General features: G+C 44.8%; 1 protein-coding gene across 2 annotated transcripts in view; it reads right to left on the minus strand.

Annotated features, from left to right (window-relative positions):
- LOC105912489 (synapsin-3) overlaps positions 1–21,918 on the minus strand; it is a 109,034-nt gene that overhangs the window by 14,246 nt on the left and 72,870 nt on the right. For both annotated transcript variants that reach the window (XM_031583305.2, XM_031583306.2), the window contains 4 exons: positions 7,658–7,720; positions 3,099–3,241; positions 1,227–1,301; positions 645–747 (listed from right to left, as the gene is read on the minus strand). In XM_031583305.2, coding sequence (XP_031439165.1) covers positions 645–747; positions 1,227–1,301; positions 3,099–3,241; positions 7,658–7,720 — 384 coding nt within the window. The remainder of the gene's footprint in view (positions 1–644; positions 748–1,226; positions 1,302–3,098; positions 3,242–7,657; positions 7,721–21,918) is intronic.

Genomic DNA, 21,918 nt, shown 5'->3' on the forward strand with positions numbered 1-21,918 from the left:
TCTGTTTACGCTCCCTTGCAGGGTGCCAAACAAGCAACTGATGATTTATCCGCTCATTTGTAAGGCGCTTTGGATTACCAATGTGCTTTATAAATAAACATTCCTTACCTTGCCTAATGTTTTGATGGGTGTTTGTCTTCATCCAAGTCAAAATGTTCTGACTCTGACTTGTCAAGGTCATGGCACAAGTGGTTGTCCGTGTGACCTTGACACGCATAGACTCTGCACTTCTCAAGGACGCAGCTTTAAAGCTAGATTGTGCCGTTTCCTGGCACCACACCCCCTCTCTTTTTCCTCACCCATCTCCTCTCTGTCTCTACTGTCCTGCAAAATCCCCTATAAAATTTTTGTTTTATATAAATAATAATAGAAAGTATTTTGACTGTAAGGATGTATAAAAATGTCTGTCATCAGTTGCTGATTGGGACGTGCAAACGTGCGAGTTGAATCAGGAGTTTTAGAAGCGTAAGGGGAGGGCTCCACTGTGCTTTGTTTAGTCTAGTCGAGAAATCACCCGCTGTGTTTTTTTATGTTTTATTTATTTGATCCAGACTTGTGAACACCCAACATTACTGTACACCAGACCATAAAATAACACGGAACTCCCAACAGTAGCCAGATGCATGGGTGCTTCTCTTTAGTACCTCAATGATGTAGTCATTGCCATCTTTCCCATGGACGGCCTTCACCGCACAAACGTCCAGGCCTCCAAACATGTCAGAACAGGAGTCTACCCACAGCCGATATCTGCAGGAACATGTCCACAAAGTTAACGTTAATACAGTCAAGTAAAGTTCAAGTTAATGTAGTCCTCACTCACACATTAATTACACATTAATTTCACATTTCTGTTTCCAATTCCAGACTTTATTAGTAGAGTTTATCAAGCATGCTCAACCATAAATATTCACACACTCACTGACACACTCCCTCCCTCCCACCCATACACACACACACACACACACACACACACACACACACACACACACACACACACACACACACACACACACACACACACACACACACACACACACACACACACACACACACACACACACACTCACTAATGTCTTTCTGTTTATAGATCCAGACATTAATACTAGAGTCACTAATGCTCAACCATGACTACATTTTAGCTTAGAAAGAGATACCTATGTCTAACAATATCCTCTCTTTTTTTCAGTCAGAGACTAAACTGTTCTTGGAGTATCAAAACAGCTCACCTGTCCGTCATGGCAATCTGTTCCAGCATAGCGGAACCTGTGTTGGCCTTCCAGTTGCCTGAAATGGACGTCCTCCTGACAAAACGACACATAACGACACATAACGAAACAAAACATAAAACATAAAACAACACAAGAGAAGAGTGCAGGATATGAATCAGAGGTCTGCCCGTCCTCACACCGGTAATAGGGACACCATTAGTCATTGCCGGCCAGCTTCTGGCCTTGTGGACAGAGGCAGGGCTCCGGCAGAGGCCCTCCGTTAGGTGTAAGTAATGTGACGACTCATTTTTCTGTTTCTCATTTTCCTCCCCAGACAAACCCCCCCCAATACCCATCATCCCCCGAGGACTGTCTGGGAGGATTACAAACACACGTCCACCACGCAGGCGGTAGCGGACGGAGCGTTTGGTCAAAGTGAGGCGAGGGGCGAGCTGCCTGGAGGGACAGGAGATAAGGCAGCTCTGAGCTCTGAGTCATCACATCCCATCCCATCCGAACCGCCACCGCCGCCGTTGCTGGGGCCCACTGCTGTTGCTGATGCCGCCGCCACTGCCGCTGTGGTTAAACAAGTGAAAACATCTAAAGGTGCTGGAGGCCGGGTGGGTGGTGTTGGCCACAGCTCTGTTTTTCATTCAGCGTGACAGAGATGATAAGAATGGAATGGGGTGTGGGTGGTTGTCGAGGGTCGGGGTGGGGGGGTGGGGGCGGTATGACTCGGCTGTTTGTTTAGAGGGAGAGACATAAAAAAAAGGATCTTTAGTGTAAAAAACAACCCTCACAAGCTTTGATGTGAGATCTTGGGGAAACAAATAAAATAAAGCAAAACAAAATTCAAATCTTCTGGGTTTTTAGATGTCATAGCACTGAAAGCATTGTCCTATGAAGACTTCACCCAACTGCTGCGTAGGATGTTTTTTGAAGAGTGCTTATTATTATGATAATAAATAATAGTCCTGCTGTGTACAGCTGTCACTACAAAATTATGAGCTAAATATGTAGACTTCAACTATGGAAGACGCAGTGCCATTTTAAAACACTACTGCAACCACTAACAGAGCCAGAGGATTGTTGAGGACATCCTACAAACATGGCCACTGACTGAGGTGTTTGTTGGTGATGCAATGTTATGTTTTAAACACCCACAAAGTCTCAAACACACCTGTAAGGTCTACTTTCCGTATCTAAAAGAAACAACAGATATGTTTACCACTGGAGGAACTGAAGCAGACTGATCGTCCCTCTCACTGACACCACGGGCAACTGGAGAGGTTGAGGTATAGTCTTTCGTTAGAAAACCACCCTTGGAATGTTCACACACACTCCTCTGCCATGAACCTGTCTGGTGCAAATATCACACCTCTGTCGGCTACTCTGTCAGCTGTCACACTGACTCCTGGCAGGCGTGCATAATCCAGTACCTCAAGCTGGTCTGACTCGAATCTAGTACCTCAATCTCAAGCTGGTCTGAAGTGCCCTAGTTCATATGGAGTTGGGCGAGAGGGAAAGAGAATATGAGATGCCCGCTCTGTGGCGACTCGTCGGCACCGCTGTCGGCGTGGCGCCGGCAGCATCCTTCCCCACAAACTGGCATTGGAAGCCTGGGAAACAGCTAGCGGAGCTGCAGTCGGAGGCCGGAGCTGAACAGAACTCCCTGTCCCTTCCTCCCGTCTCCAGTATACTCCAGTCGCTTAAAAATAGCCCGTTCAGCAACATCCGGCCCTGAAAGCGTTATTGCGTGAAAGACTACCAACATACACCGCTGCATAGCCAAAATGTAAAACATGGCTGGTTAGAAAGGAAACCACAGAGATGGACAGAGATAAACAGACGGGGACACACAGAGTGGGAATGAGGTTTGTGCTGCCTTACATGTAGGCCTTGTAGTTGTTCCCGATCTTCTGGATCCTGATGTCGTACTTGGAGTCGATGTAAGGCTCAGAAGTGGCGTAGGTTTTGGCCAGAGCGACTACACTGGTGATGTCCTGGAAGTCGTCCTGGTTCTCCACTTTAATCTGCACAGGGGGCAAAGACATAAACACGGTTAAAGGTTCAGTCCACGATTATGTCGAAAGGTTGTTGATATTTGAGCTCAATAGCCAATCAAATTACATCCCTCCCTTCTGAGCTGCTGAAGCAGCATATTGATTGGCTGGAACAGCGTATGGCTTGGTCCGAGCCATTTCGCATGATTCTCATATACAGAGCCAGGACTGTGCATAAACACTAGAGAATTTTTTTAGCGCACACACAGAACGGACTGCTACAGGGGTGTGAGAAGCAATTGCCTGAATTTGTCAAAAAGTTCTTTGGATCCGAATTGTGTACTGCACCTTTAAACCACAGTCAATTTCATCTGAGGGCAAAAAAGTGTTTTGTAAAAATTTCCCACTGAAAACTAGCGTCGGTCGAGAACGCATTACAACCAGCTGGCTACCACCGGGTTTCAATGAAACCAATACATATGTCTTCCATGTCCTGAGCAAACATTATTCCAGATTATACCACTAACGTGCTAATCAATAATGTGATTCGCTCGTATCGAACATGACAAGCCAAATATTGTTTGAAACAACAGCACCTGCGATCTCTTTGGAAAGCCTCCACATCATTGTGAGTAATGACGGCTATTGCGAGGCGGAATGCACGATTAATCTCACTTGGGCAGCGCACTGCAGTGCAGCGACGAGGCTCCCAGTTGTATTAATCACCAGCCTTTAATGCACGTTCTGCGGTAATGTCTTTTTCCTTAAGCCTATTATGCTGATAATATCCAGCGAGCTCATCACCTCGCTCCGGCCCATTACTGTCACTGCTGGTGTGATCCATACCCAGAGAGGTGTATGTGGCTCTTAAGGGGACCTGGGGGGCTAGAACCGGCGCAGATCAGGTGCAGATCTGACGGTACCGGGGCAGATCTGGACCCAGAGATGTTCACAGCGGGAGCCACTATCTGGGTTCTGGGGGAGGCGGAAGATAGATGCCCGGTTCTGGCGCCAGCTGGGATGACCGATGCCCCTAGACCACTAATGCTGGGGGAGAGGGCCGTGTGGGAAAGTAGAGTAAGAAGGTGGGACAGACGTGTGTGTGTGTGTGTGTGTGTGTGTGTATGTGTGAGGGGGGGGGGTTGGTTGGTTAGGGTGTGTGTGGAGTGAATGGGTGAGAAACAGAGGAAGGGGGATCGAGAATGAGAGAAGAGAAATGATAATGGGGATGAAGAGGGGAGGGTATAGAGCAAGGCTGACACCACAAGAGTGAAAAATGAGGCAGGGAAGGAGGAACTGAATTAAAATGAAAATGAGAGAGAGAGAGACTGAGTGCAATAGAGATGGAGAAAGAGTGTGTGAACAGAGAGAAAAAGAGACTGTGCATGTGTGTGCATGCATGTGTGTGTGTGTATGTGTGTGTTGGTGTGTGTGAAAGAGAGAGAGAGTGTTTAAAGTATGAACTTGCCTGTGTGTGTGTGTGTGTGTGTGTGTGTGTGTGTGTGTGTGTGTGTGTATGTGTGTGTGTGTGTGTGTGTGTGGGGGGGGGGGGCGGGTATGGAATCAGTCATGTCCCAGGTGATACCCAGTGAAACGTGGAAATAAGTGTATGAAGGCTGTCTGTCTCCCTGAGTCTCCTGTTCTGCTGTTAATCCCATCAGGAGGAGAGGAGGAGGAGAGGAGACGAGGAGGAGGAGGAGAGGAGGAGGAGGAAGAGGAAGAAGAGGAGGAGAGGAGAGGAGAGGAGAGGAGAGGAGAGGAGGAGGGTGTTTAGAGGCAGGTGCACACGACCAGGGCTACTGGGAGGCCAGGGTCATCAACCCACTCTGACCTTGCTGTGTGTCCTCTGTCCTCTACAACCCACTCTGACCTTACTGTGTGTCCTCTGCAACCCACTCTGACCTTGCTGTGTGTCCTCTGCAACGTAGACACAGACAGAATATTCAAACATGACAATGTTTTAAAGGGAATAGAGTCTATGCTACACGCTTATTTGTACTGCATTGCTTCTCACTAGTCACCCTAGACACCCTAGGCAAAATACCACTGCCATCAGGATACAACATGGCACTTTTTTGACCATTCAAATAATCACAATACACAAACGAATTTCCCTTATGTATCATCTCTATATTAATTGCTGACAGTGTGACACACCTAGAAATATAAAACTATAGAACTATTTGACAGAAATATTGTTTTTGTTATAGATTCATTCAGCCTATCAAAGCTTTGGGGTCAGTAAAACACATTTATTTACTGATCCAACCCCATGCTGAGCAACTCTGTGCTGAACAAAAGGTCATGGGTTTGCATCCCGGGGGGTATGGACACTGATTAAAAGTGTTCCTTTCCTGTGCAGTGGGCGGCTGTGTACTTAAAAGTAATGAATGAATGTAAATAGCCGCTGCCTGTCCTGTTTATGCAGGACGGCGGAGAAGAGTGGCGGAGGGAAATCCCTCGGCAGCGGCGTGAGGCACAGTCTGCTCAGGGGCCAAATAGAGCACAGAGAACATCACATGAGGGATGGCCTGTTTCCATGACAGCCGCCTCCTTACGGCCTCCCTCTCTTCTCTCTCTCACGCTCCTCTCTCCCTCTCTTCTCTCGCTTTACTCCTCTCTCTCTCATGCTTCTCTTTCTACTCTCTCCCTCTCTCTCACATCTCTATCTCGCTCTTTTTGTTTTGTTTCTCGCTGTCTTTCTCTCTCACATTACTCTGTCTCCGTCTAACTCTCTCTCTCTCTTTTTCGCCTCTTTCCCTCTGTAGTTTTCCCTCTGCCCTCGTTCCTTCAGGGTCAGCAGAGGTTAAAAGGATCAAGGGAACTCTCTTAAGGGAGTTCTCAAGGAAGGGAAGGCTAGCAGGAATGTTGAAGCACTCCAGTTGTTGTTGGGACACGGGGAGCCTGGTCATAACGGAGGTCATGTAGGGCGAGAGCCCCCCCCCCCCCCCTTTTGCCTCTGTACCCATGAGTGGACTTTTGGTTGCGGCCCAGGGGGTCATCGACTGCCCCCCTCCCACACTGAGTGGCGCCGGTGAGGGGACTCCTCGTCCCCCCCCTTGGGCTTTTGTTGCCTTTCGAGTTAGTAGAATTTGTGTGCGTGAGTGTGTCTGTATGCGTGCGTCTGCGTAGCTGCTAATGACCTAATTAGCTGCATTCTTGCCTGTAGCTGAGAGTCCCTAGCTGTGCAGGTGTGTCAATCCTACGTGTACTAATCTGCGGTGGTGAGGTGTTCATAACAAACAGGTGATAGTGAGGTGCAGTTGAGCGCACTGAAGAAGTGTGTGAGTTTGCTGAGTGCTAAGTGCACCACTACATGTTTATGATCACATGACTACAATAAGCCAATGGTATATTAATAAAAGTTGCCATGGAGACTCATACAGACTGTGCATTTCACATCTATGGCAGCAGGGGATAAGCACAGGCACTACTAAAGCATCAACACTAAAATGAGGGCTTATGTCATTTGATGATCAGATAAGCCATTATTAACTAGGATATTGTATTCAGAAGATGTTGCAAGTAGTACCCCAGTCCTATGACTTCTTTCAAGTAGAAACAGCACATTCATAAACCCATATTGAGTACCCCCCCTGGTGTGTGATGGTGCTCAAGTTAGTGTATGTCGTGTTTCAGTGATTGATACAGAACGGGAGGCCATATCTGTAACGGCTGTAAGTACACTTTGAAAATGAGGTTCCAAATGAAAAAAACAAAAAACGTAATATCTGATACATAATGTTGCTTGAGGGGCAAGCAGTGGCTATGCTTCTGTGACAGGACCTGAAGCCTAACTTCTGCGAACCACCTACACTACCTCACAGGCCTCTGTGCCCTTAATGGTGGCTATGGGCCAGTGGGAGTCCCAGGAACAGGCTGTTCATGTGCAGCGCACACACAAACACTGCATCATGACATTGGGAGTTGCTTTGGCAGGATTCGGTTTCTCAACCTTGGTCCCTGGACAGAAGGGCTGATAAACGTGCTTGTTCTAAACCATCGCCCACTCCCACCCTGGGAAGTCCCTCGAAAGCCCCCCCCCCCCCCCCTCCACACACACACGGCCCCCCCTTTTCCCAGAGAAGAAAGTGCAGAGAGAACCTTCAAGAAGGCTGTAGCCACACAGAGAGAAAGAGAGAGAGAAGGAGAGAAAGAGAGAGAGAGAGAGAGAGAGTCTGATCCAACAGAGCATAACTTCACACCATCCAGCCCTGATAAGAGGGAATGAAATGGATTGCCCGCTTCAGGCGGTCTTTCATCTTGCCAGCACTAGAGGTCTTGCAATCCGCCCATGGATTGTTTCACGTTCCTCAAGCTGGGTGTTTACACATAAAATAAGCTGTTTTTCACAGGGTGCTGATGTCAGTATTGCAGTCTGGGGGGGAAGGGGGGGGGGGGGGAAGGGGGAGTGCACTGATGGTTGGGGTTTGGGTGGGGTCCTACCTTTCCCACGCCTGCGTGAGCGTGACCCATCTTCACGACCACGGGGAACGTTGGCGTGGGTTGCTGGAGAGGGGGAAAAAACAAAGAGAAAATGGTGTCAACCACACGTAGGCAGCAGGTCACCATGACTGGTTATCACTCACACACAAACACACACACACACACACACACACACACACACACACACACACACACACACACACACACACACACACACACACACACACACACACACACACACACACACACACACACACACACACACACACCAACACAACCAACCCCACACATATACAAACACACACAAGACTGGCCAAGGGATGCTGGGAAGACTTCCTCCCATGTGTTTAGCTTTGTGCTGCGGTTGGTTGGTGTGCTGCAGAATACACTCTGGTTAAAGTGTGTGTGGGAGGTGAACAGCCCTCTTAATGGTACTGTACAGTGAGTAACATGGGAGTATGTCAGGCCTCCCAAAACCCACCCAACAACCAAAGAAATCTGAATCGTGTCAATATGAACAAAATTTCATTTGGTCTGAAGAAACAACCAGTGGGTTTAAAGCAGTATGACATTAGATCCACAAGGCACTCTCAGGAGAATGATTTTCTTATTTATTTTTTGCTTTCATGAGGGAATTCTGGGACAATGATGAAACAGGCCTAACCACAGCCTATAGACCACAAGGATGGGCTTCGGCCCACTCAGCTCAATGCTTTCCCAACCTCGCATGCGTTTGGAAACGAGGGCGAACATCAACAGATGACATAAAATGTTCCTTAATACAAACTCGTTCCCCCTTTTTCTGATCAATGATCTGACTTGAGTCATGAGTGTGGACGCTAATCCACCAAGGCTTTAGCGGGGATAAGTAAAACACACTCAGAAATATTATTTTTCTTCTCTTTCCTATTTTAGGCCGCAAAAACAATCGGGGACCGTCTCTCTTAAAGCTACGCAGTGTAGCAGGCAGTCTAGTGCCATGTTGTTGCAATTAATGAAGACCTTGCTATTAGTAGATATTAGCTCAAAGGAGGCCACTATTACTCAGCAAAGACATGTTTGCACTATCAAACCTCCATGGTGCATATACAATTAACAGGATAGAGGATTGCCATGGGAATTAAGACTTATTCCAAAAACACCACTCCTTGTTCAAAATGTGATGTTACACGCCAGTGAATTGCAGTACAGTCTGTTCTCCAACCTGTTCTCTGGGATTTGGCTATGTTTGAATGTTGGTTGATACAAGTTTACAGCCCTAATTTATCTCAAGTGTCCTAAGGTTAATTAATTGATAAGGACAACATACTTCCTATATGAGCAATGTTGTTACCAGGTGTACTCAGGGTAAGGGTTAGGGTTAGGTTTATGATTAGTCATGCAAAACATTATGCACTTCTTGAGAAGATACTAACTTACTCACTTACATCCAGTATACTGTAATAAGAACACTTAATGTAAAGTGTAAAGTGTACCACAGTTATTGTACTGCGCCACAAGTAAACCCGAACTGATCCTCTACCGTTATTAGTGACTTAGGACATAGGTTTATGGAACTCCATTCATAGTCATTGCTAAATGATAGAGACGCTCTCTTTTTGGGTTGGAAAATCCGATAATCAAAGAGAGGAGAGGAGAGGAGAGGAGAGGAGAGGAGAGGAGAGGAGAAGAGAGCCAGCGTCTTATCTCTGTTCCACGTCTTCATTCTCACACACTTCAGAGGCAGAAGTCAGTCGTTAGAGATCTTACAACCACACCCCTGGCAATTCTGGCACAGTCTACTTTGTTCCATCGTTTATCAGTTCAGATGGAATGCAGGGATGTTACCAAAGAATGACTTTGAATAGTGTTTTGTAACGACTTTCTAAAAATGCGTCTAATTGTCATTATGCGACCCAGCCTTGGTGAGGTCTAATTTTGATCATGTCCTCAAACTCATCCGAAATTGTATGAAGATTGTATTGAAGGGAAACTGTTTCTCTTTCATACACATGTACACACACACCTACACACACACACACACACACACACACACCCACACACACACACACACACACACACACACACACACACACACACACACACACACACACACACACACACACACACACACACACTACTGGGTACTGTAAAATGTCAAACTGAACTTCTCTCAAAGAGCTGACAGATCAGCTATGATTAGCTAATTAATAGAAAAAAAACACACCAAACGGCTACAATGGAACACTACCTACTGCACAGATCATAAGATTTAATGCACAGCACTCAGTCATGTCTTGACTATAAAAAAAGGAAAACTGATGTCTCCTTGACTTGATGAGAGAGAAAGAGAGGGGGAGCATCTAGCAGGAGGATGAGACAGCAGGGAAGAGGGTGGCGGCGATTCCAGCATTCCGACCACGAGCGGGAATTCCCTTCAGACGACCTGTCTAATGTCTAAAAGGGCGGCACCAGAACTGCCACTCACACTCTTGCGGCCGGGCCAGTTCCCGTGTACGTGCCAGTGGCTCTGGCAGCGAACCCGGAGAAGCAGGCATTCCCTTCTCACGTGGGCAGCCATGCCAGCTGTGCCCGTCCTCCCTTACGTAGAAATCCCACATCCTCGGCACAGGGGCGATGGTGTGTGTGAGAGTGAGTGTGTGTGTGTGTGTGTGGCGGTGGTACTCGACTGAGACGTGTGCTGGGAACAAACACGGTGGAAAGCGGAGGCGGACGGTCTGGGAACACCGTCTCGGACACCACAGAGCCCGTGAGGACACAGACATGAGGACACAGGACATGAGACCGACTGAGTCACCTTTTAGTCAAAACACACTGTCTGGGCAGTTACACTGAGAGGGAATCACAACAGCTGAACGATATGATATTCTATCAGTGACCATTAAGTGTATCAAAATACTTCTAAAATAACAACAGGGACTATTACGTGGCCCCACATTTTTTAAGGAAACTATCAGATTACTCATATGGTATGATAACTACTTTTAAATATTGCCCTAGTGTTACACACACAATGCCTGTACCAGATGTTTTGGAAATCTTTCAGAAGTCATTTTTTCCCCCTCTAAAGCTGACAATAGAAGTGTGTAATTTTTAACACTCACCTTATAGGCTTGTGTTTTTGTATATGCACTACAATTTTCTGTCTGACCAGGACGAAATGCTCCATGCGGTTATGTAATGGATACGACATAATAAAAATGGTAATTATGTGCGCGAGGGCTTCACCAGACGAGAGTCGGATTTACAATGGATTTTCCGTCATTTACAGTAAACTGCCAGACGGTCAGACATGGCACATATGACACATTGTGAAAATACTTTGGGGAAACCCTTTAATAGAAAATACACACACGTGTGTGTGTGTGTGTGTGTGTGTGTGTGTGTGTGTGTGTGTGTGTGTGTGTGGGCAAGCAAGACAGACAGGATGATTGTTCAGATGAAAAGGGTGTGTGAGTCACGGTTCAGTAACCTACAAACACCTTTGTGCGACATTCCGAGCGTTTGAATAAAGGAGTGGGCTACGCAGACATATGGCAGAGACGTTACGCAAATATGGAAGGCGATTAAATATTTTCAGCTACCTGAAAGATTTCTGTTCCTGTTTTTTTCGCTACATGTGTGGAGCCCTACATGTGGGAAAAAATGAACTACTGCCCGATTGAATCGTATCAAAGCATCAGTCAAAAGACTCAGCAGTCAGTTTTTGTCAAATAACCTTTTTCTATTGATTAATTCCTGGCAGATATGCAAAGAGGTCAAATATCAAGACTGTTTGACTGTCTAAGTCCATGTCTATCTCTATGAGTCTCACTCGTCACCCTGATTAAGTCCACTGACATTATAGTGTGACATTAACGACTGTAAAAATAATTTGAAAAACAGTTCAAGGAACAACAATATTTTTTTTGAAGTAATTTCATGAGAAACACTTGGATACGATACATGTTAATAAAATCCAATTACCTTGTTGACAATAAGGGAGAGAAACCTGATTGATGTTCCTGACATTCCACTTAACTCTATTCGTGGGGGGTACAGTGGCTGAGAAGGGACAAATGGCACATCCAGCCATCCCACATTTTCTGATCTCCTCATTTCTTGTAGGGCTTCTCTGAAGCGGCCACATCAAAGCCGTGCATGGCGGCCCAATGAGTTGCACAGATGGAGGGGAGCGAGGGGACCGTGACCCACACGGGTTTTGGAAAGGGTCCCCTGGCGACGGAACCGCACAGAGTCCCATCCACATGAAACGGGCCTGTGGAGGCCAAAGCGGGCCGGGATAGGAGGGTTTGTTTGGAGTGAAATGACTGGGCGGGCAACTCATTTGAAACCACCTGCTTGAGGGCTGACTGGCCATCAGACCCAATATATATATATATATAAAAAATCTGCTTTTATCCAAAGGTTATTAGTTTTGCGTGTTTGACTGCAAATTCATGTATTAAAATAAAAATGTATTTTTAAAGATGCTATTGCACATGTGTTACATCATCTAAAGATTCTCCAGTCATTACTTTGATACACACGACCAAGAAGCACCACAGAAAAAAAAGAACAGAAGAAGAAAAGAGGAAAAAGAACAGAAGAAGAAAAGAGCAAAAGAACAGTATTCAAAAGTAGCCAACAGTAGCTTAGTGGTTTCCCATTTGTTTCATATAAATGTATAAATGATTTTATTTGGATCAGCTACAATGCCTCTCCATTCACATTGAAATGAACTGCCTAATGACGAAAATCCCCCAGCAGCAAAATACTTATTTATTCAGTTTTTTTCCCCCTTCTGAAATCCTGTTCCTACACCTCGTTGACCACACACAGTTAGCAAGAAGATGCCCTAAGAATGACACTCAAAACACACACAGAAAGAATAAAATACCATGTGGTAGGAGGCAGGACATGAATGACTGCAGATTCGTAGGCATATTCCCTACCTATCATTACGACTCAAGAGCTGAATTGTAAGCCTTACCAGCAGTGGGAAAGATCTGGTATATACGTACTAGTCTCCCTTGGCCTTCAGACATGAAATATCTGGTTTATACTAGTTTCCCTTGGCCAGACATGAATTTGCCACACTGGGAATAAAGTGAACATTTGGGAACAGCTTGTTGACATTTGACATGGTATGGTATCATATGATTGTCCCTAGACATGCATCGGCAAATATATACAGGAGACTCGATGGATGCAAATGCTTACAGATCGGTTAAACTGCAGGTCAGTTACACTACTGTGTTGCACTGACAGTTCGTCGTTCATTTCTTGAACATATCTTATTTTCTATCTTTTGCAGAGCCTGTGATTATTCCGCTCCTTGGACTTGTGTAGCTGGATAATGATTGAGAATGGCCGTGTATCTGTCAGTAGCGATGACTAGAGGAAACACTGGCAGAGGAAGCGGCAGACCAAATGATAGGTTGGACCCTGATCTCTGGTGCCATGTCTGCGCGGTGGCTTCAGACAGTGAGTCTGCAAACTTAAGTTTAGAAATATGTGTATCCAACCGGGGGAGGGGGATGAGATTTTTTATGATAACTTTTTTCAGTGAAGAGGAATTAAGAGAGGAAAGTAAAGGTCATGTACAATATCTGATTCGTGTATTTCTCCTTTAATGCCCCCAAAGAACAGCTTCTAAAGGTTTAACTCAGAAACCTCATACACTTTGCTTAGATTGATTATCGCTAATGAAAGGGTCCTTACATGGAAAAGGTTCAACAGAGACCCCTTTGGCAACATGACTGATCAAAGCATACAGCCCAACAGGTTCCAAGTGGGTTTTTATAAAGGTACCTTTATCTGAGAGCTCTTCATTTAGGCAAGTAGTGCCTTTAAGCATTTTCCACAGAGGCAAACTTGTATTAGAATGCACTTACACAACTTGACGTTCACAACCCACAAGTGACACCACATGACACTACAAGTGCTACCCACTCATATTTCTATTGTAAAGGTCATTTGATGTAGACTGTGCCACGTAACTCATAATAAGTACTTGTATACATTATAGTTTCATACAACAATCAAGTGGTATGGTAGAACATTACATTATAATCAATTCAAAGGAAGAGTGTGTGAATCATGACCATTTGCAAAGCCATCCACAAAACTCACAGGGGCACATAGAGGTGAAAATTTGACATGGAATGACATCACAATGAGACAGTGTTTCCATCGACGACCAGACACAATGTTCAGAATGTTTAATGGCCGTCTTCTGCTACCAGCCACCACAGTCTGTCTCTGGTATTTCATTGTGTCACATCAAAAAACCTTTACGGGGGCCTAATGGGGTTGGGGTAATTATCGTCAGGGAATTTGGATTAGTCTGGATTCCATTACGATCTGTCCGAGGGCCTCCTGTTTCAATGAAGGAAACAGCTGTCGGGAGAGAACAGTGTGTATTTACAAGAGTGTAACTTTCCAGAGTGGAAGTTTTCCTCAGTACCCACCACGACATGTTTCTCTGATGAGGCTCTCCCAAGTGGAGCGGACCACTCAGGAGTCGGGTCTACCTACGACTGTCTTGAGATGGTTAGCGGTTAGCTCTGTGATCAAAGGTGATCCGCAGAGAAGTAAAGGACTACTGTCAGAGACACGTGTATTTACTTAATTAAAAGTTACAACCCACATCCTCTTAGTGTGGTGAAGGGTTTCTTCATCAGTACGCTCCACATGTCTTCCGTTGTTGCATACACACACACACACATACACACACAGCTGAGTCACTGTCCTTTACACCACCACACTGACACAGCATCAGAGGTCAGAGTTCAGCCTATCATTTGCTCCACCGCAGCTTTTTCCACTGAATTTTAAATCATGACACCAAATAAAACAGAACCTGACATGAATATGTAGCTGTAGCTCAACTGGTTCGAGCAGGTTAGGTCCAAGGGTCTGACTCCCTGCAGCACACATACTTGCACACTTTGGATTATAACAGCTGCTAGAGGTTAATGGTAATTTTTTTACCATTAATGGTAGGAAGATAGCAATCAATATTATGTCATTTGATTATCCGTCTAATGATTTTCGTGTCTTAGTTTCATCTGGCTATGAACTTGTCATCGTCCTATGAGTTCTGAGGTAGCAGGTGGCTTACCGATTAAATGCAACAGTGGTTAGTCTGACTGCTAAAGACGGAGTCAATTTCTCTACGGTTACCACCCACCTCCCCTCTCTTTTTAAGTGTATGGCCAGACAGAACTGTCTAGCATGTCTATATTTCTGCTCTGCTTCACTGTTGACCCTACACATCAGTGCTAACTGACATGGGATAGGGGTCCCGTAGCACAAGGCTGTATCAGTTTATCATCTAGGTTTGCTGCACCTTCAGGGAACAAATGTTAAGAAATGAAAACTGTCAACTTTCTTAACTGAATTTATAACTGAATTTTTCAGTGTGAATGAATAAAATGAACGACACTACATATGCGGTTTGACAACCCCACAGAGTAATGGGTCCCATTCAGGAGCCACACGACCAGCATATGCCATTTGCTTATATCTTCTGCATTTGCTCGACCATGGGGACAACATCGAAGGATGTAAGAACGAAGTACAAATGAAAACTGCCAACTTTCTTAACTGAAAGCATGAGGATGTGTTGTAGACCTGCCTATAGGGTAACTGTGCGTAAAATCCAGGACACTGGATCCTGATATATCCGATAGAAGCTCATATAAAATGGCGCTGCCTCTGATCCATAAGATGTTCGTGGATTTATGATCTTCTGATTTTGCTACACCATGGGAGCGACATCTCATTACAGACGAGGGTAAAACCACACCAGTCAACTGTCTCTCCTCATCCTTGGTTGTGCACATTCCTCTGCAGCTGTGGATAAGACAAAAAGCCTTGTACTCTGTATGACATACTGGAGTGTAGCTTTCACTATGTACAAAGTCCCAGATAGATTAGATTAGATGATGTAACGTTAGATTCAATTTTATTGTCATTGTGCAGAGTACGGGCACGAAGCCAATGGAATGCAGTTAGCATCTAATCAGAAGTGCAAAAATACAGTATTATTTACATACTATATGGGAAATCTCTAACCAATAGCACAAGGAATTCAAGTAGTCAGCAAGTAATACTTTGCTACGGAACACCTGAAACTTTAAAGTTCTATTTGTGTGAAGCCACAAAACGGCAACAAAATCATTAAAAAGAGTTTTATTGTTTTGGCTCGTGACCTTGTAATGAGTGAGATCCGCTGCATGTTGGGGTCCTGTTCATCCTGTCTGGATTTATTTTCCGATACTGACCAGCGGACTATACATTGTCCCTTATATGCAGTTGACTCAGGAATACAGCTGGTCCCCATCTGGGTCAGTTCCGGGCTGAGTCTGGGCTGGATCCGTTCAAGAGTCTAATACTATCTGGCCCGGTATTACAGTATGTTTCGTGTTAACCGCTAAGAGGGAGTGATAGTGCTGTAACACACCCAGCAGAGGGATATGATACCGAGGAAACAGAGAAAAGGGCCTGTGGGGATCCGATTCTGGCTGGTGCCGTCTGGAGATGCTGTTAAAAACACAAAGATGTCCATAAATCCCGTCGACGAGTTGGAACGAGGTGTAAAAAATGTGCAATGGGGAAAAACACAGGCACTTAAGGCGAGTAAAAGACACACACATACACACACACACACACACACAGAAGTGCAGGCAGCTTACAAGGCCCCACAAAAGTAACAATCAGAGCCAGTGAAAGTGAAATACTCTGACTGACACTCCTAGTGGAGATTTATGACCGACCACTGAAATGAGATAAGATATGAGAGATCGAGGGCGCAATGTTGGGAGTTTGTAAGAGCAGGTGTTTCATGATGTTTTTATTCCAGCCTAATGAGCCAGCCAGCAAAATATATTTTTATGGAGTTAGCAAACGTGTCACACCGTTGCAGCTGAAAACTAAAAGTGCTGCGGAATAGTGACAAAAAATTGCTGAAAGTAAATACCAACTAATACCAAACAATACCAGCCCAACTCCAACATATTTGTGTAGATCTTTTGGACCTGTGAAAAACCCATATGGAAACGGCCTGTAAACAAATATAGAAATCACTCTTGTCATGTACTTAATACTTAAAGAGCTTGCATATACATTTCATACAAAAATGTATGAAATGTACATCTCTATTACTGTATATAAAAGGGGACATCATTATTTCTGTTAACACACTGTTATCGTATATACTATGTAAGAATGAACACATGTGTATTTTACAGACTTTTGTCCATATGGGAATTCACACACAGCTTTACAGTGAAATGACCTAATTTAGAGAGAGAGAGAGGCCTGGCATTCCCAAGCAGGCCCTCTGTTTGTGTAAACGGAGCGAAAGGGAGATTCTCCCTATGAAAAGATCGATCGGTGGCTCCCACTGTGGCAATACCAGCCCAACTCCAACATATTTGTGTATGTCAAGATTTAATTCATGTGTATGTTAAAACAATTCAATATGAATTACATTTTACTTTGTCAACACATGGGGTGCAAAAGAAATGTCAAATGCCATACGTTAAAACTTGCCTGTCATATAGCTGTCAAAACATGATTTCTAGGAAATGTACTTTCATGCCAGGTATCAGCATGGGTCTATTAGGTCAATGTCCAGTGTTTCTGATGGCCAGAGATTTCTAGTCAAGATGTTTCTAGTCAAAACATCAGACAAAAAGGCAGATTTGTGACACCAACTGGCAACTGGCAACCTACACGAACCTGAAACCTACAGGGCCCACCTCTGTACCTTGTCTAGACAGCAGACGCAGTTCCCCTCCTTCCTCTCTCTGGAGAGAGGAGTGAGAGAGAGAGAGAACAGCTCAGACTAACTGCACACGGTAGTGTGCCTGTCTCCGACTGCTTTCAATTAAGCCCGGGGTTTAGGTTAAGAGGCACATCAGAGCAGCTGAAAGTGCTCAGGAACAGCTGGGTAGCAGAGCACTTCCTCTGCAATTTTTGCACCGGCAGATGGGAGCCCCACCTCAACATCTGGATGCCACGTCTTTGATGTTGCTCTCTCGCCCCGCATGCTCAAGGTGATCACGTCGCTCAGAGGGACTCACCTTCATTCCCGAGCCCCCCCTGCCCCCCCACCCCCCCTTTCGGACCTCCAAATGAGTGGCGGTAGCCATAGCAACAGGAATTGCAGAGGTGCAAGCAGTCTGTGAGGGTACACGTGAGTATGGTAGAGGAACGGGGTGCCGTGATTCAGAGAACGGAAAATATAGGAAGGTGGTTTTGTCTTGAGTAAAAGTAAACCTAAAAAAGTTACCTTTTAAGTGTCTGAGGGCCTAGTGCGGTAACTTCTTAAGTGTCTGAGGGCCTAGTGTGGTAACTTCTTAAACATCTGAGGGCCTAGTGCAGTATCCTCATAAGTGTCTGAGGGCCTGGTGCGGTAACCTCTTAAGTGTCTGAGGGCCCGGTGCGGTAGCTTCTTAAACGTCTGAGGGCCCAGTGCAGTAATCCCAAGCGTCTGAGGGGCCTGGTGCGGAAGCCTCTGAGTATCTGAGGGCCCGGTACAGTAGCCTCACAAGTGTCTGAGGGCCGGTGCGGTAACCTCTTCAGTGCCTGAGGGCCCAGTGTGATAACCTCTTAAGTGTCTGAGGGCCTAGTGCGGTAACCTCTTCAGTGTCTGAGGGCCTAGTGCAGTAGCCTCTTAAGTGTCTGACGGCCTTGTGCAGTAGCCTCTTAAATGCCTGAGGGTCTCTTGGGAAAGGAAATGGTCTCTGCTCTCTTTCACAATTAACCTCAGTGCCATTCTCCAAAAATGTCTCACCCCCCACAGAAGCCTCTACCACCCCCTTAATGATGATCAAATGGTCATTCACACAAGTTATACCTATTTGCTACCTTCATGGTCGTGGTATATTAGGAATTAATATAAGTAGTTGTAGAGGAATCCAACTAGAAATGTATGAAGTGATTACACACAGTTACACAAGTTGTGGATATTTGATACTTTCCCATTCAGAGTACACTGGTCAAAATGGAAAGCAGTTGTAAGTGAAACCATTCAGTATTTCAATAATGATTTATCTAAAAATCATCCATCGTTGTGTGTAGTGTAGAAGAGAGGACACACACAGCTTATACTGTATAAATGAATGCAGAACTCTAAACTTCAGGCCAACAGATTACACAGAGCAGTCAAAACATTCTCAGAGGTTGCAGGAGGCCTCTGGCGCACTCCAAAAACAATCCGAGCAAAGAAGCTCATTTGCACATGAAAACAGCATAGCAAAGAACCCTCTCTGTGTAGAGGAGGACCCTTTGGCTGACAGAAAGAATCTCTCCAAAGTCTCAAAGTCAAAAGCTCACATGTTAATGATCTGTCCCGACTATCTGTAATGCCTTCTATTTATGTCCCATAATATTTTATTTTACTTTCACCATCCAACCTTTATGACGGCCATTGTTAAGTGATAAATAGCAAAGCATGTGTCATTTTAATGCACAAAATCATAACACTGTTCATGGGTGCACCAGTTTTCTCACTTACTTTACAAGGACTACCGTAATAGTTCAAACACTGTTTAAAATAGAAGCCATGGAAAGCATACAATAAATGCTGTCTAACATTTGTGTTCTGAATTTGTGGGAAAATTACGGCTGGCAATAAGAGACAAAAATAACTGCTAACTGACCATCTTTTGGACCTGTGAAAAACCCATATGGAAACGGCCTGTAAACAAATATAGAAATCACTCTTGTCATGTACTTAATACTTAAAGAGCTTGCATATACATTTCATACAAAAATGTATGAAATGTACATCTCTATTACTGTATATAAAAGGGGACATCATTATTTCTGTTAACACACTGTTATCGTATATACTATGTAAGAATGAACACATGTGTATTTTACAGACTTTTGTCCATATGGGAATTCACACACAGCTTTACAGTGAAATGACCTAATTTAGAGAGAGAGAGAGGCCTGGCATTCCCAAGCAGGCCCTCTGTTTGTGTAAACGGAGCGAAAGGGAGATTCTCCCTATGAAAAGATCGATCGGTGGCTCCCACTGTGGTTTGTCCGTCTGACCTGAAACAGACCGGGCGGGGCACAGACCGGGCGGGGCACAGACCGGGCGAGCGGTCGAGGGCATGCACACGAAGGAAGACAGGGACGAGCCAAAGAAAGCGAACGTGAGCGGACCACGGAGAGGGATGTTTTCTTCTTTTTCTCTTTCCTCTCACTGACCCCTGTGTGTGTGTATGTGTGTGTGTGTGTGTGTGTGTGTGTGTGTGTGTGTGTTGCAACACCCTGGTTGTGTTGGGGAGTGGTGAGCGTTCTTGCATGAAAGAATGTAGCCGATCACAATAAACAGTTGCTGGTCAGTTTCTCCAGCTGTAATGGGGAAATTCAACCCGCGGTGATTAAACGCATTGATTCTTCTGACTGTGGCCCTGCTGAACCAGAATGACCCTTCGCTGGAGCCATATTTAATGACAACAACAAGAGCAGCAAGAACAGCCAATGACAACAACAACATCAACAGGAACAAGAGCGAAGAGAACATTTTAATAACGTTTTCTTGGGGGGAAGAACATTGGATGATTTTTTTTCCAATGTACTTAAAGTAAACTTAAATCATTAATTCATCATATATTCATCATACAATCATATTCATTCCTATCGATTCACCATGGATGCATAAGGAAGGGATTCCTTCCGCTTGGTTAATGGCAGGAAAAGTGGAAACTTCCAAGACTTCCTCATATTATTAGAGTGGGAGAGAATGGGAGGAATTCCGACCACCTCACGTATGACATCATCCCTAAAAGCGTCTCTCATGTGATCCTCTAAGAGGGGTCACGCCTGGTATTCCCCCACAATATGACACATTGGCCCTCTGACCTTTCTCATCATTTGTTTACTGTGGGTCGCCATGGTATCGGAGTAAGAACAATAAGGAGAGCCCACTCAACACACACATGCCTGTGTACACACTCACGCATGCGCGCCTACACACACACACACACACACACACACACACACACACACACACACACACACACATCCTCCATTTCCAGGAAAAGTTATTGTCTAAATGGAAACTGAAACTTAAAAACACAAAAAGTATTTGCACAGTTCACTAATAACTTTACTCTGATACATTTTTTCGTATTTCATCAATTAACTTTTGATATTTGCACACCTGGTTTTTGACCGTATTACACTTGTATAACAATTTGCCAAGTTCTTTGTGAAGTTTAAATTAACTTTTGCATTGTGACAGATATACAAATTAGTGGACTGATGGAGGTACAGAGTAGCAGCATGTCCTATATGTCTGAAATAGCTTCCAGTACCGTTACACTACATACTGTATGGGCTAAAGGCCACAGTGAACACAGAATGCTGGGATATGTTTATTTGACAACGAGAGGTATGGAACTAACGATTGGACTTTGGCCATAGCAACCATCCATTTACAGAAAGACTGTTAGTCAAGAAAAAATACTCAATGTGTCAGAAAGAAGTACAGTTCTACAAACGTGTCAGTTTTAAAGATCAATCAAAATATGGAAATTAGATCCGCAAATTAACATAACCCAAATGGGGCAACCGTGGTATGAGCGGGACGATTGAAATGATATGAACATGACATGTTAACTGAATGGTGTTATTATGAGCTGAATAATATCATAGTGACCTCATCATAGATCTTCATATATGGAAGAATCCAGCGTTTGCCAGCATGCCCAAAGTGATCGAGTTCCTAATCTGAAATGTTGTCAGCACATACTCTTAACTCAAAAACCCTGACCGTTCCATTGCAAAAATAAATAAATAAAAATCATCACTGGAATTGAGGATATATGGAACTGTAATATATTTCCATTCCGTCAGGGAGCCCACCGCGCACAGTTGGCCCGCTGGTCTTTGTCTTTAGGGAGATGTGGCTGCACAGTAATTTGGGGCCTTTCTGACCACATGCTAAATGGGTGGATATGAGGGACGTGGGAGCTTTCGGAGAACGGAGACGGAAGTGTCTCGGTCTCTCCGCTTCATCACATTCTGGTGGGAGAATCGTATTTAGAACAGAAGCGTTTAACTACAGCATTGTATATTTGGCTTTGGGTTGGGGCCTGACGGCTGTTCTGGGAACAGTTGCACAAGCGGGAATACGTGTCTCTGAGCACGCTGAAAGTGTATGTGAATGTGTGATTATGTGAATGATTACGAGAATTCAAACACACAAATGGGAGAAGGTCATAAACGTGACTCAGAGTGTGACCTCAAGT

The sequence above is a fragment of the Clupea harengus genome, chromosome 16 (assembly GCF_900700415.2).
Source record: "Clupea harengus chromosome 16, Ch_v2.0.2, whole genome shotgun sequence".
Classification (NCBI taxonomy): Eukaryota; Metazoa; Chordata; class Actinopteri; order Clupeiformes; family Clupeidae; genus Clupea; species Clupea harengus.